General features: G+C 45.7%; 1 protein-coding gene across 6 annotated transcripts; it reads right to left on the bottom strand.

The window, feature by feature from the left end:
- Positions 1-7,487: 7,487 nt before the first annotated feature.
- LOC123110875 (heptahelical transmembrane protein 4) lies at positions 7,488-13,839 on the bottom strand. 6 transcript variants are annotated; one of them, XM_044531509.1, is made up of 6 exons: positions 13,456-13,644; positions 13,247-13,320; positions 12,836-12,873; positions 11,893-12,329; positions 11,508-11,805; positions 7,488-8,488 (listed from the first exon to the last, which is right to left on the bottom strand). In XM_044531509.1, exons 4-6 carry the CDS (start codon positions 12,108-12,110, stop codon positions 7,835-7,837), a joined length of 1,170 nt encoding a protein of 389 aa, XP_044387444.1. In that variant the 5' UTR covers positions 12,111-12,329; positions 12,836-12,873; positions 13,247-13,320; positions 13,456-13,644; the 3' UTR covers positions 7,488-7,834. The 6 variants fall into 6 exon arrangements, with proteins under 6 accessions (XP_044387444.1, XP_044387443.1, XP_044387445.1 ...); XM_044531508.1 differs by lacking the exon at positions 13,247-13,320; XM_044531510.1 differs by lacking the exons at positions 11,508-11,805; positions 11,893-12,329 and having other exon boundaries at positions 13,456-13,839.
- Positions 13,840-14,223: the final 384 nt, after the last annotated feature.

A 14,223-nucleotide genomic window follows, 5' to 3' on the forward strand; every position in this document is an offset into this window, starting at 1 on the left:
CAAAGTTGAATCTATCCCGTTCTGCATCTCTCATATTATGCCTAGTCTGTTCACTTATGCTTCTCTACAAGTTAGATTCCTCACTTGTACCTATTCTTGGATTCGTACAAATCTGGAACCAACTCACAACAAATAAGTGAATGTCTTCGCGTTATGAGGTCAATGTCTTCAAACTGATTTATCTTCAAAATCTTCTGAGAATGCATATGACCTCTTCCCCTTACCTCGCACCTCTAATGTTGTCACAGGTACATGTCCGTGGGAGAATCCCTTGGTTCTCATATTCTACATTCATTTGCAGAATTCTTACAGAGTTACATAAATTCTCCTGAAGCCAGTTCTTGTCTGACCAGCCGTCGGAAGCCTTTGCTAGTTCTAAAGCCATTCAGTTTAAGCTTCATGGCAACAGAGAAGTCAACTAGAAAGGGTGGCAGACAGCGCCGTGGAAATACATCCAAAGATTTGCCGCCAGATCTGCACGAACTGTACAAGACAGACCCAGAAGAAACCTATGGTGAATGCAAGAATTGAATCCAAGGGATTCGGAGATATTGGGCAGAGGAATGGTTCAAGTACAGATTTGTCACTGCTGAGTATGCCGAGAAGAATGTCATCAAGCGACCCTGGGGAGATATCCTATACAAAAATCTTCCACCCAGGTCCAAGTCTGAAGCCATTGATCAAGGATTCTATCCGTGCATGGTTCGTGGACCACAACCAGAGAATGCTGACCCATCCTCTCTGCTGTGGTGTCGCGAAGACAATCTGTTCAAGCGCAACTTCAAGTTTGCCAAAGACTCTGCTGTGAAGAACAAGAAGGCATTTGGACTTGACTCCAACCCCGGTCCATCTGCTCCTCGGGATGATGGCACCCGTGAAGCCAATGAAAATAGAATCGACCCCTTCTACAACCTTGAAGGCCTCATCACTCACATTGCCGTCCAAGGTGCAAATGTGGATCACTCGGCTGATAATGCTGATTCTGATGAAGCGCCAGCTCCCCCTAAGCCGCAGAAGTAGAAGAAAACTAAGGCTTCAAAACCTACTGCTGCATCAAAAGCTTCACGTGTGAAGCCATTGGCAACTGCTCCTCCGGCACCAAGTATCAATTATGTAGATCTCTCTCGCATCTCCAAGAAGAAAGAGAAGCCCAGAAGAAAAATGTCCAGAGTTCTGGTCAAGCACTGACACCGGCTGTCGTTCTGAGGAATGAAACTGAAGCCATAGATCTGTCAACAGATGATGAGTGCGGTGATGATGCCCTTGAGCAGCTGATTAAGAGCAAGCAAGAGGCAGATATCTTCAGTAATCTGCCCCTCTTCGATGTGAACATTCTGGATAACTTCATTGAGGAGTGGTTTGACCACCCCAATCTCAGCTTTGATGATCTTCAGCTCCCAATTGGCATCAGCGTTGCCTTCCAAGGCACCATTGCTCCTAAGATGGCTCTGGCTTAGAGGATTGTTGAACTGAAAAACAAAATTGACTATGAGAAAGACCAGTTCAAGATGCACGTGGCCAAGCTCAGTGTGGCTGATGTCCAAAACTTCAAGCTGATGTTGCATGACGTCAAGGAGGCATTTCGCAAGAAGTGCAAAGAAGCCAAAGGTTCACGCGAGCGAATGAAAAATCTAGCTGCCAAGTGTGTTCAAGCTTACAATGAAGATGAGAAGCGCAAGGCACTTGGGCGTCCTGGCATAGACCACAAGCTGGCAGCCAAGAAGAAGAAGCCTGCTGTGGCCCAAGCTGAAGCATCAAGGAGGGAAGAACCTCGCATTGTCTTCCCTGCCAGTATGACAGGCTCGAAGCCTAAGGTCCCCACAGTGGCTTCAGAACTGAAGAAAACCAGGGCAGCTGAAGCCGAAGCCAGAAAGCGCAAACTCAAGAACACCACTAACGATGCTCCACCAACCAAGAAGAGAAAGACTAAGAAGAAAGATCGGGTTGCTCCCATAGAGCCCCTCGTAGTCGAGCCCATCTCTTTTGCTCGCCCTGCATCCGAACACCAAGAGAGTCAGTTGATAGTTCACGAGCCTGCTACCATAGAGGCTCCTAGAGCAGAAGAAGTTCCAGCCGTTGACCCCATCACGACTGAAGACATTGGTCCCCAAGACAATGTAGATGATGATGAAGTCCTTCCTCAAATCGAGCGCCAAATGGTATCATCGCCTGTTCTCATGAACAGCGAACTCATCAATATTGGTCGTCCTTTGACGCCAATCTCTCAGGATGCCTCATGGGCTGATCGCCCCCAACCAGCTACTCCAAGTCAAGACTCACCTAGAACTCCCCCACCTCAAGTCACCAATCCCGTGCTTGATGATGATGATGACTATGTGGTCCATCCAACTCCCACTCCAACGGCGTCGCCTGCATTTCGCAGGCTTCGCAAAGGACCAAGGCCACAAGTTGCTTCATCGAGCGTTCCAGAAGGAGAAGTGCAACCCAACTTGGCAACACAGCAAGTGCTTCCTGAAGCCACTCCTACTGTGAATGTCTCTGCGTCTGAAGCCAAAGCTGCTGAAGACATACCGGCTGCATCAGCCAATGAAAATCAAGAACCCCGTCAAGAAGAAGAACGTGTTGCCACACCCCCTACCAACCAAGAAGATGTTCTCAAGGAGAATGTGTCTGTGCCCGACCCTCCAACTACCACCAATACCAGTACTGAAGCCAATGACATTGTCATGGCTGAAGCTAATGTGGTGCCTGTAGTAAACATCGTGCCTGAAGCCAATGATGCACCTGCACCAAATGTGCAGCCTGACGCCCTTACCAATGCCACTGCTCCTGTACAACCACCAAGGTCTCACACCATTGAGCAAGCATTTTATCAAGGCGAGCTTGTTACTGTCAGATGGCCAATTCTGGTTCCTCCGCCTGCTCCCGGACCTCAGTTTGATTATCATGTGGAGCACAGGCCACAGGTTCAGAAGCCAAAACCAAGGCTGCCAAGGTTTCCAAGTAATGCATCTGCACCAGGATCATTCAACGTCAATGGCTTCATTGCGCACAACACTTTCTTTGATAAAGCCAAGAACCCATATTCCAAGCCAACAATATCATCTGATCGGTTCTGGAGTTATCAGCAGCGCAGTTATTACTCCTGTGTCCTATACAATCAAGGGCGCATATTTCCTCATATGCGTCTAGACTGCGAAGCCATAGCTGGCCTGCCTTGCTTAGAAGAAGCCCTAGACTGTTTCAAAGATGCAGGCCTTCTCTAGTTTGTGACTGATAAAGAAAATTGGAATGAAGAACTTCTGTTGTAATTCTATGCAACTCTCCACATTCGCAACTACAACAGGGATCCAAAGACATGGGTCCTTGAGTGGATGACAGGCAATGTACACCATGAAGCCAAAGCTCTTGATCTCATTGAGCTTACTGGCCTGTCCACTCCAGGTGAACTATATGAATCTGGTTGTCAGCTTCACCGCAATGCATTGGAAAGTATCTTCCCGAAGCCTGAGCCCAATATGAGCCAAATGCTGAGTATGATGAAGCCACTGCCGCAGGATGCTGAATATCCCAAGGAATTCTGTGTTGAAGACCTAGAGTATCTGCCCCGCACCATCTATCACATTATCAGGCGAACTCTTTGGCCCATCAAAGGACATTCTTCCTCAGCTAAGCTTGAAGGGCTCAATGAAGACTTTGGTCTTCTATATTCTCAATGGCATCAGCTTCAACGTTCAGGATTTCTTCATTCGCCAATTTGCTGCATCTGGCTCAGATATATTTGGTCTAAAATTCTATGCTCCATGGGTAATGCGTCTGATCAAGGTTCACTCTGCTGTTGACTATCAGCCCTCTGCACGCAACTATCTCATATTCTTTCCAGAGGTTGATATGTCCGTCGAAGCCATTTACCCGGAGCCTGCCAAGGAGGCAATTTATCTTCACAATGTCGATCGTCAGAGTTTCTCTCAGCATGTTGAAGGAGTTCATGCTGCCACTCGTGTTTATCCTTTGGCTGGAAATACTCGTGTACCTCGTCGTGCCTGTACTGAAGCCACTGAAAGCACTATTGCTCCAAGGCATCTAAAGAGATCTCGTGTGCTCAATGACCGAGAGCTTCTCGTGGCCTTGCATCAGAAACACGATAAGCATCATTACTGGCTAAAGCGTCAGATGCAAAGCCTATTGGTGGATATTAATCGCATTCGAAATCTTGCCACCAAGAATGCGATTGTCACTCATGAAACCTGTCGGAGGTCTTGGAAGAGTCTGACATTGCTTAGTGTTGAAGCTGATCTTCAAGACGATGGCTTCACAGAGAGATTCAATTTCGACGCCACTCCTCCCATGAATGCTGTCTCGCATCGGACTCCGTCACTCGAAGATTCTGAGTACTCCTCCTCCGCGGCAACTGTTAATGCCAGAGTCCTTGATGACGCCGATGATGCTACTTCACCACCTCCAACTTCGACGCGTATCGACACTGCACCAAGTTCATCTGCACCACCAAACCTCAACAATGACCCTGCTGCCTAACCTACTCCTCATGGGAACGAGTAGAGACTATCTCTTCAAACCTTTTTGGTCCTTACTGACAAAAAGGGAGAACATATGTTGATAGTCTTCAAGCGGGTCCATATGGGTGGTTGCTATACTTTTGCCAAGTGTTTACAACTCTCGCTTTTGATACATTTGGTTCTTTGAGTTGTAACACTTAAACTTGATGGTCGTCTGCTACTTTTTCTGTTATCCTGTGATGCGATGATAATCCCGCATGAAGTCATTCTACAAACGTCCATTTTTCATTATGCATGTCATTACTCTTGTTATATCTGTTCATGCATGATGATTGTCTTCATAAGGTAAAGAGGATCTCCACAAGTACAACCTGACATGTGCATTTTCATTCCAACGCAAAACATTTATATGCACATCTTCAGGGGGAGCCTTTTTGCCACCTACGAAGACAATATCTTAATCCTTTACAATTTCACATACTTTTATCCCCGTTGAAAACTTCAACCAGTCTGTCATCAATCACCAAAAAGGGGGAGATTATAAGTGCATCTAGTGCCACCCCTAGTTGGTTTTGGAGTATTGGCGACAAACCTGGTTGACAGACTAATGTGTTTGTGAGAATTGCAGGATAACACAGGTAGTAGTCCCTCATTGATTTGGTTTACCTACCGGAGATGACCCCTAAAAATGTGTGAAGACATTGAAGACAATGGTGGTCTGTGAAGCTTTTCACGTTGAAGACTATGACATGAGAAGACATCGCATGAAGACTATGGAGCGCGAAGACTTAGTTGTTTTGTTGTTTCCTTTTCTTCTTTGTTGAGTCATAGGAACCACCGCACTGTTAAGTGGGGTCCAAGTGAACAAAGTCAGAGTGACTAAAGTGATGCTCAACCAAATCCTATGTCTTCGAGCGAAGACAATGAGAGCAAATCTTATCCAGAGTCGGATGAGTCAGCTTTACTTGTAGCTCAAGTCAAGCTGCCACGTGTGTTTGAAATCTGACCGTGTGAGACGTGTCAGTTCCTTAGTGACCGAGGGTCATTTCGGACAAATCGGGTCGGGTTGCCCTGTGGCTATAAATAGCCCACCCCCTACACCATAAATTGGTGGCTGCTCAGAGTTAGTGCATGGCTTTTGTCGTTTGAGAGCAACCCACCTCCGAAGCATTTGAGAGAGAATCCTTGCGAGGACAAAGCCCAAACCACCCAGAGCCCAAAGAGTGTTTGGCATCACTGAAGTCTTTCTGTCCGCGTGATCTGAAGACTTGTTACACTTGAGAATTGTGAATCCTCCAGCTGGTTAGGCGTCGCGTTCTGAGCATCCAAGAGTCATTGTGGATTGCCGTGAAAGAAGTCTTTGAAGGTTTGGAAGTCTACCTTGAAGAATTACCAGAGTGATTGGACGGGGACTAAGTGTCCTTAGCTCAAGGGGAATAAGGTGAAGACGCGGTCTTCTGAGTTGAATCTCAGCCTCCCTAACCAGACGTACAATTGTCACAGCAACTGGAACTGGTCGAACAAATCACTGTCTTCTCCAAGCTACTGGTTCTATCTCTCACTTCTTTTTACTTACAGTTGTTCTTCGTGAAGTCATTGTCTGTTTGCATTATCTGTTTGACTTCACTGCGTGACTACTTGTTCTGATTGGCTTCATACTATCTTCTATCCTGATCCTTACTACCTAGCTGCTAATAGTCTTCGTGCTTTCACTTCATTGATTACTTGACTATGGCTTGCCTAGTGTAGTCTACCTTCCGCTGCATACGAATAGCGTCATTTCTATTGTTTGTCTTTGAAACTCCCATGTTTTGAAGACTTTCATAAAAATCGCCTATTCACCCCCCCCCCCCTCTAGTCGATAAACAGCTCTTTCAGGACTGTCATGTGTGCTAAGGTAGCCAATGTGAATCTTTTTGCAGGGCGGGACAAAGTGTGGTGACACCTTTCCTCGTTGGGCAAATTCTCGATTAAATCTACGCATGCTAGGTTAACCAAGGGTAATGGTCTTCACATAGCTAGAGGCGTTTGGAAAGCTAAAATTTCTCTTAAGGTTATAATCTCTCTGTGGCAAATGTCTCGTAATCGTCTACCTACTTCGACTGATGTAGCTAAGCACAACGGTACCTCCGATGGCGACTGGTTTATTTATGGTTCCCCGGAGGATGCGAACAACACTTTCTTTTGCTGCGACCTTGCCATTTTTGCTTGGAGCGTAGTTAGGGAGGCTGCTAGGGTAGCCTGGAATCCTAAGTCTTGTGTCGATCTCATAGCTTTTTTTTCGAAAAGGAGGCATACCCCCGGCCTGTGCATCTCTTGATGCACACAACCATTTATTAAAATAATAGGTTTCAAAAAGGTTCCAACAAGTAGTCTATGTCGATCTCCTAGCTTGCCTCGCTTCTCTATAGGGTAGCACTATGAGAATTATGTGGACCAGTGTTGGGGCTCTTCTTTGGTCTCTTTGGTATATCCACAATAAAACAACCATCGAAGGTGTCTTCCCCTCGCATCCGACTGATTGTACCTTCAAATGCATAATTTTTCTGCAGCAATGCCATGCCGAACTGGAACGTTGAAAACTTGGAACTGGTGTTGCAAAGATATCGACACATTAATTGCGTCACGAGAGCTCCTGTGGATGCTACTTAGGGTAATACTCCATCCGTAACTTAATATAAGATGTTTTTTGACACTATGACAGTGACAAAAACGTTTTATATTAAGTTACTGAAGGAGTAGTTTATTTTGCTATCCGGTGAGCCTGCGTGCTCGGGCAAGCTGTGAGTGTTGACTTAAGTTAGTTTAGTTGTTGTGTGAACCTATATTACTCTGTCTGTCTGTGAGCTTTATGATATATTAATTTAATGCAGGACAACTCCGGCGTCTTCGTTCTAAAAAATAATAGAGATCGGAAGAAAATCCGACGAAGTTGATGCAATCATGCAAGTGGAACAGCCTGACACTTTCATCAAACGGAGCGATATGAGTGAGATCCTCAAGGCTCAGTTGACGAATATAATTATCACTGAATCCAAGTTTATCTACATATGTTTGTTACAGCATTAGTTGCACTCATTTTCTTTCGAGACCATGAAGGTGAGGTTCCAATCAATTATACACAAGATTGTCCCTTGTCCGGTGCTAAGCAGCTCTTAATCTCTTCATGCAAATTACGCCTCACATCCATTTCATCAATCAAACAATCCCCTATGAATGTATACCTCAGTACTCTTTCACTACAAAATGCACAATTTCTTGACGCCAGATCCCACCATCTTCAGTTGGATTAATGGAAGCACCTTCAGCCGGAGATGTAGCTGTACAACTGTAGCCATGCCATGCCATGCCGCCGGTCACCAGCACCTGTCGGCGTCCCTCCACTTGAGGTACTCGACGCCACCGAGGTAGTGCGCGTACGCGCCGGCGATGACGAATAGATGGAACAGCTGGTGGCTGTGCCCGACGAGGTCGAACCGCCCGGGGAACCACCGCTCCGGCATGCGCGCCGCGTAGACGGCGGCGCCGAGCCCGTAGAGCGCGCCCATGAGCGCCTCGTAGCACGCCGTCACGGCGGCCTCCCGCCGGCCGCCGTACAGCACGAGCTTGTGCGCGACGGGGATGAGCCCCGACACGCCCATGCATGAGAAGAGCCCGGCGCGGAGCAGGCGGAACTCGGGCGCCTGGAACACCGGCACCAGCGACGCCGTGACCGCCGCGGCGCCGAAGGCGGTGATGAAGCCCATGTAGAGCCGCTGCAGCCCCGGATGGCAGAGGAAGGAGTAGTAGACGACCGGGTAGAAGGAGGTGACGATCAGGGCGGCGATGCCGGCATAGTCCAGCCGGAGCGTCACGTACGCCATTCTCTCCGAGTGGCACAGCACCAGGTGGCAAGCGCTGCTCGTAAGTAGGCACACCATGGCTCCGCACAGGTACGCGAACATCGGCCACCGCGTGATCGGATCGGCGGAGGCAGCGTCGTCCGCGGCCCGTGGCGCCGCGCTGGCGTCCTGCGGTTCATACGGTATTTAGCAGGGGAAGAGGTAGTACAAACTGAAGCTTAATTTGTCGGATAGGATAGCACACTCGCTGGAGTTAATTACGAACTCTCTTTGGTGCTCTCGAATAAAACTCAATTTTAGGTGACTTATTAAGAGGCAGTTGTGTAATTAGTGAAAATATATTTAAATTTTCGATAAAAAATATTTAAGTTTGTGAATGATACCCATCAAATTCTATACTCTACTCCCTCCGTTTCTAAATATTTGTCTTTTTAGAGACTTCAAATGGACTACCGCATACGGATGTATATAGACATATTTTAGAGTGTGGATTCACTCATTTTGCTCCGTATGTAGTCACTTATCGATATCTGCTTACAATATTGATGAACAAGGGTTCAAATGGACAGGGAATTGTGAATCAAGACAGGCACAAACCAAGGGACATCTAGTTATGCAGAGTTAAATGCAAAGGTGGTCCTAATTCTTTTTTCAAAATGTCAAGTCAGTCCCAATTATATGAAAATGATATCTCGGCATAAAATCTTTTGTAAAAATTTCATAAGAGGCCCTTTTGACCACTAACCCACATTGACTGGCCTAAGGGGCGCTTTGACCACAACCACGTTGACATAGGGCCCACCAGTCGTAAATGCGGGATGTGGATCTTTTCAAAAACACCTCACGATCATATTCCCTCCTATTCGTCTACTTACCTGTTCAAGCGAATCGGAAGCTATAGGCGGCATTAGAGGCCCGTCAAGACGCGATGATCATAGTCCAGCAAGTAACTTGTGGTGGTGTCTGTGAGGATGATGGTGCGACACATCTGCTAGTTCATGTGTCAGGTTGAGACTACGAACATGACTTGGTTGCTTGCACGACACAACAGGGCGAGGATGGCGGCGGCCCACTTGAAAAATGTGAGTGGCAGAGGAGAGCTTAGCGCGGGAAGGTTAGCCAGCTAAGGTTGTACCGTGTCTGGAGGAGGTGTCGTGGAGCCCTATATTCACTGTATGGAGGTGTCGTGGAGCCCTATATTCACTGTATGGAGGTTGGTGGTGCTAGTCGTGGCGGTGCTACATGCCACGAGGAGAAGCGGGAGGAGGGCAAAGGGACCAGGAGCTAACCACAATCATGTCGTGGTGCTTGGGGACGACAACGGAGCATGGAATTGATGGCAATAGGGTCCACCTCTCACGCCGCCCCAGCCTCCCGCGTGGTCCCTGCGGCTCTCTGGCCTCGACATCGACAATACCAACTCTCTGGCCACAGGGATGTGCATTCACATCGAACTAGAACTCTTGACACTTGGGGGGGGGGGGGGGAGGGAATAGGACCACGCATTTAACTCTTATGCGAACCCATGTTGACACTTAGTTATATGGATCCCTACATGGATCCAGGAGATATGGAACTTCTGTCCTACATGCCATTGTCTTACACATCCACATGGTCTTGAAAATTTAACTTCATAGTAATTTATATTGTGTCGAATATTGATTCTAAAAAAATGTGTACAATATTGAATTCAAGCACCAGACCGTTTATCCAAAAATCAGAATCGATAGAGAGTGGCAGGCAATATATGTCAACACTCCACTTCACCTACAGATTTAGACTCCTTTAATCTTTAGATGTGAGAACGATGTAGAAAGTAAAAATATAATAGATTTCAGAAATCTCTTGGCTTTGATACCATATTAAATTATGTTTCAGCAAATTCATCCAAAAACTCAAACTAATGAAGAGAAAAGGGCAATATATTCCAACATAAAAGAACCCCAAAAGAACTACAACCAAATTGGAAGTAGGTGTAATCTTAACGGTTGTAAAATATGGTGTCTAAAATTACAAATTATCAACGTCTATGAAAGATTTTACTATGCACGAAAGCTCTCTTACGAGTGCCCATAGGCTCTTAGCACAGCTGCACGGCAGCGCACATGCACGAAGAGAAAATGCACGATTCTCAAAGCAAAGGTCAATCTTTTCCAGCAAAATTATATATTCAATTCTTGCTATATGTCAATGCATGTGGAACTGCAGCATACAGCTAACGTGATTCGATTGGTTGACCAAAATGAGCTAATCAAGGGTTGCACAACCAAATAAGTGGTTGTCCATCACATTCATGGAAAAGTAGAGTGGTTGCATTACCTCCACCCACGAAGGTGACAGAATCTTAAAGGATTTTCTTTGCGGGGTTAAAGGTTTCATTTTGACCATCAGTTTTATGAAAATATGTTCCCTTGCATGAAAATAAATATACTTTGTACAAGAATATTGTACAGATGATTATAGTAAAATCAATGTTATGATTTTCGCTAATATATATATACTCCATTTCCTTGTTCATGAGTAAACTTGTAAAAGTTTGACCAGCGCAGATCCTAAAAAGCGCTTACACTGTCCTGAATAAGAGGGAGATCTGTATATCTATATAGTATAAGATTCCGGACTTTTTCAATCTATATCAATTTTTTGATAAAAAAATAAAAAAGATTGTGAGACACATTGACAAAACCCAGCAGTTGAGACACACTGGCACTAGTCAAGCTGTTGGCAAGAACCTTAATAATAAAAGGTGCCTTTGGCTTTGGGAAACATTGTGGTTGGCACAACATGAATAGACCATGCACCAAAAGCAATCAACCTATCAAGGGTACCTCCTGTATCCTCCTACTACTCCTAGCACTCTGAAGAAAAAGTAAACCAACAAACATGTCCTGCATGCATCAAGCTCAGGAACCCTAGCTAGCACAGCACAGGAAAGCAAGGGGAAAGGACTCCCAAGCATAAATGCAATGCTGGTGCCCTGCCACACCACCGCCCCATTAAATTAAAACTGGCCAACCAGCTCCAAAACCAATAGTAGTAGTACTAGAATTTCTACCTACCAACCTACCTTCAATATGACAGGTCCAGTTAACCAGAGCACATGAACACATGACAATGGCACTTAACCATCAATTGAATAAACAAGCAGAGTTAGTAGTGCAATCAGTGATGATTAGTATAGTGGTACCTGGATCAAGGCAACATGGTGGTGAGAGAGCGAGGAGGATGTGTTGGGTGGACAGCTGTTCGGGATCTCCTCCTCATTTCCAGGCAAATCTGCGGCAGCTGGAGGCAGCAGGAGGCAGGCGGCTGCCTCGTGCTTCAGCGCCCCTGTCATGTTGGCCATCGCCATCAGATCTCCCCAGTAGCTCCTCGTCGATGGCGCGTCGTCAAATGTGTTCCCGTCGCCGCTGCAGCCGTCCCGTGGGATCACCATTGCCGTGAGGATCGTCAAGCACAGGAACAGCAGGAATCCTACCAAATGCCTGCGCGTGTGGAGCAACAGAGTCGAGATGATTCAGGGGAATCGCCTCGCCATTGATGAGCATATTGCAATCGGTTAAGGGACTTACGACCAGACGTTGAGGGTCTCGTTGTGGATGGAGAAGATGCTGAGGATGGTCTCCTTCATCGGCCACTCGCACCGGTAGTAGCCGTGGATGTACTCGTTGTCCTTGAGCCACTCCGGCAGCGCCTCGTAGCCGATCAGCTCGCAGTGGTGCTTCTTGTTCTTGTCGTCGTGGTCAGAGCCTTCGCAGGAAGTGGAAGAGGCCATTGGTCTCTCCTCCATGCTTGCGCTTGTTGGATGTACCAAACCAGGAAACCCTTTTAGCTACAGCCTTGACCTGTCCAGCTCCACGGGACAATGGAGGTCGCCAAATGCCGATGTTGGTTGCTTGTGCAATGGTGGAGAGGAAATAGGTTTCTGGGTGTGCGCGCGGAGTGGACAACTCTGCCTCTATATATGGTATTCTCTGGTCTCTCCTCTTGTGATTGGTGCCACGTTGCTCTGCGGAGCCAAACAAGAAGTGCAAGCAATTGGGATCGCAGAGCTAATGTACTAATTCTAATAATATTCCAAGTCGATCCCTCCACGTAGATGCGAAGATTCCTATGGCTCGTGTCATATTAGTTGTGGTCCTTGTGGATTCATCTGAGGTGATGACCAGTGCACTACCACAAATACGTTCATCGCGAACGGCTCAAGAGATTATTCGGGAAGGGTTTTTTAAATCGTCCATTGTAGAAGTGTATGCAGGGGCGGAGCTAGAAAATTTAGCCGATGGGTTCATTCATTGGCTTGCCGTGAGAACAAAAAATTTGTAGGGGGGTGGGGGGGATGCGCATAGCCAACTACAGGGATTTGATATCTGTTCATTAGTACGTAGTCCAATTTCACACCGTCTTACAAAGACTATAGCACTCAGAGGCAACATAAAGAATATAACTGTTACAATCATATCACCATTCGAATGTAATCGTTATATTTTAAAAACCAAAGAGAGCAATACGTACCAGGTGGATGAAATTAATTGCATTTTTCATGCATCTTTCTGAAAACATTAAATAAAGATACACGTTAGTTTGACAAGTTTAAAATAAGTACCATCAAGCAAAAAAAACATCGAACACATCATCATTCTAAGTGATAGTAAACATATATTTCTCCACACTGAAAATTAGACAATGACCCTAGTAGGTGGATAATCAAAATTAGGCCCTGGTGTAAGGTTCGCTGGTTAAATATCTTTGTCTAATCTAATCTTGCTTCTTATAGGATTTCTTATGTAGTTTGATATTCTCTTCCGATCAATTCAATCATAAGGCAGACCACCTAAATTGTTTTCTCTCTAATATATGGCTTAGGGATACTACTTGCAACAACGATATTTAATCTTTTGTCAACATCTAGCATTATTTTTGAACCTGGAAGTGGCAGCACCATTATCTGAACCTCGTGGCCTGATGATTGATTTCTTTTTAGAAAGTTATTTGATAACCTAGATCAATCAAAGTTCACGAAAAGCCAGTGAGAAATCTAGGGCAAAGATGATTAGAAACTCTACTTCTAGGCAGACTAGATTGAACATGCACAAGAGGGATACGGAGTAGATGTGGTGATGTGATCTCAATACCTTGAATTCGGACTGGGATCTGCCATTAACGGCTTGTGTCCGGCGGCCGAGCCCTGGGTGAACGACTGAACGGGGGAGACGAGACATTTTTTTTCGAGGATTAGGGAGACGAGACAGTTGTGGGGAGTCGCGAAGTTAGGAAGCAAATCAAGCGATCGAGTCAAATCGCTGTGTGCGGCGTGCGTTATGCGCGTACGAGACATGGAATCCATCGATCAAAAATCAATCCAATCCGGTCAATTTACTTGTGGGCCTTTGTTTGGGCTAATTACACTAGAATATTTTATACAGACTGAAAGGCTTCGTGCTTGTGCATGACATTCGATGGGTTCAGGCCTCACATTTTACTGGGTTCATACCAAAGGATTATGTACACACAGATACGTGGCAAGAAAAATTCGTTGGGTTCAGCTGAACCCAACAGCTGTACACTGGCTCCGCCCCTGAGTGTATGGTAATAAAATGGATCACAGAGCTATGAGGAGAACAGTCAATAATACAGTGGTAGCAGAACATGAAGTCACGCGTTGCTGCCCTCGTCCATTTTAACGAAAGAATAATTTAAATATCTGAGAATATCTGAACATGACAAAACTTTGAGAAAAAAACTTTGTGGGCATATTTGTTCAAACTTTATATATAGGTTGCAAAATGGACAAGGGTGACAATATCATGTACTGTATTAGCGTCGTTGTGCAAAAGAAAAAAAAGGTTTGTAGAAGCATTATATTTGCTATAAGATGTTTCGATATGTGTAGCATGTTTTAT

This window comes from Triticum aestivum, chromosome 5B, assembly GCF_018294505.1.
Source record: "Triticum aestivum cultivar Chinese Spring chromosome 5B, IWGSC CS RefSeq v2.1, whole genome shotgun sequence".
In the NCBI taxonomy this organism is placed as follows: domain Eukaryota; kingdom Viridiplantae; phylum Streptophyta; class Magnoliopsida; order Poales; family Poaceae; genus Triticum; species Triticum aestivum.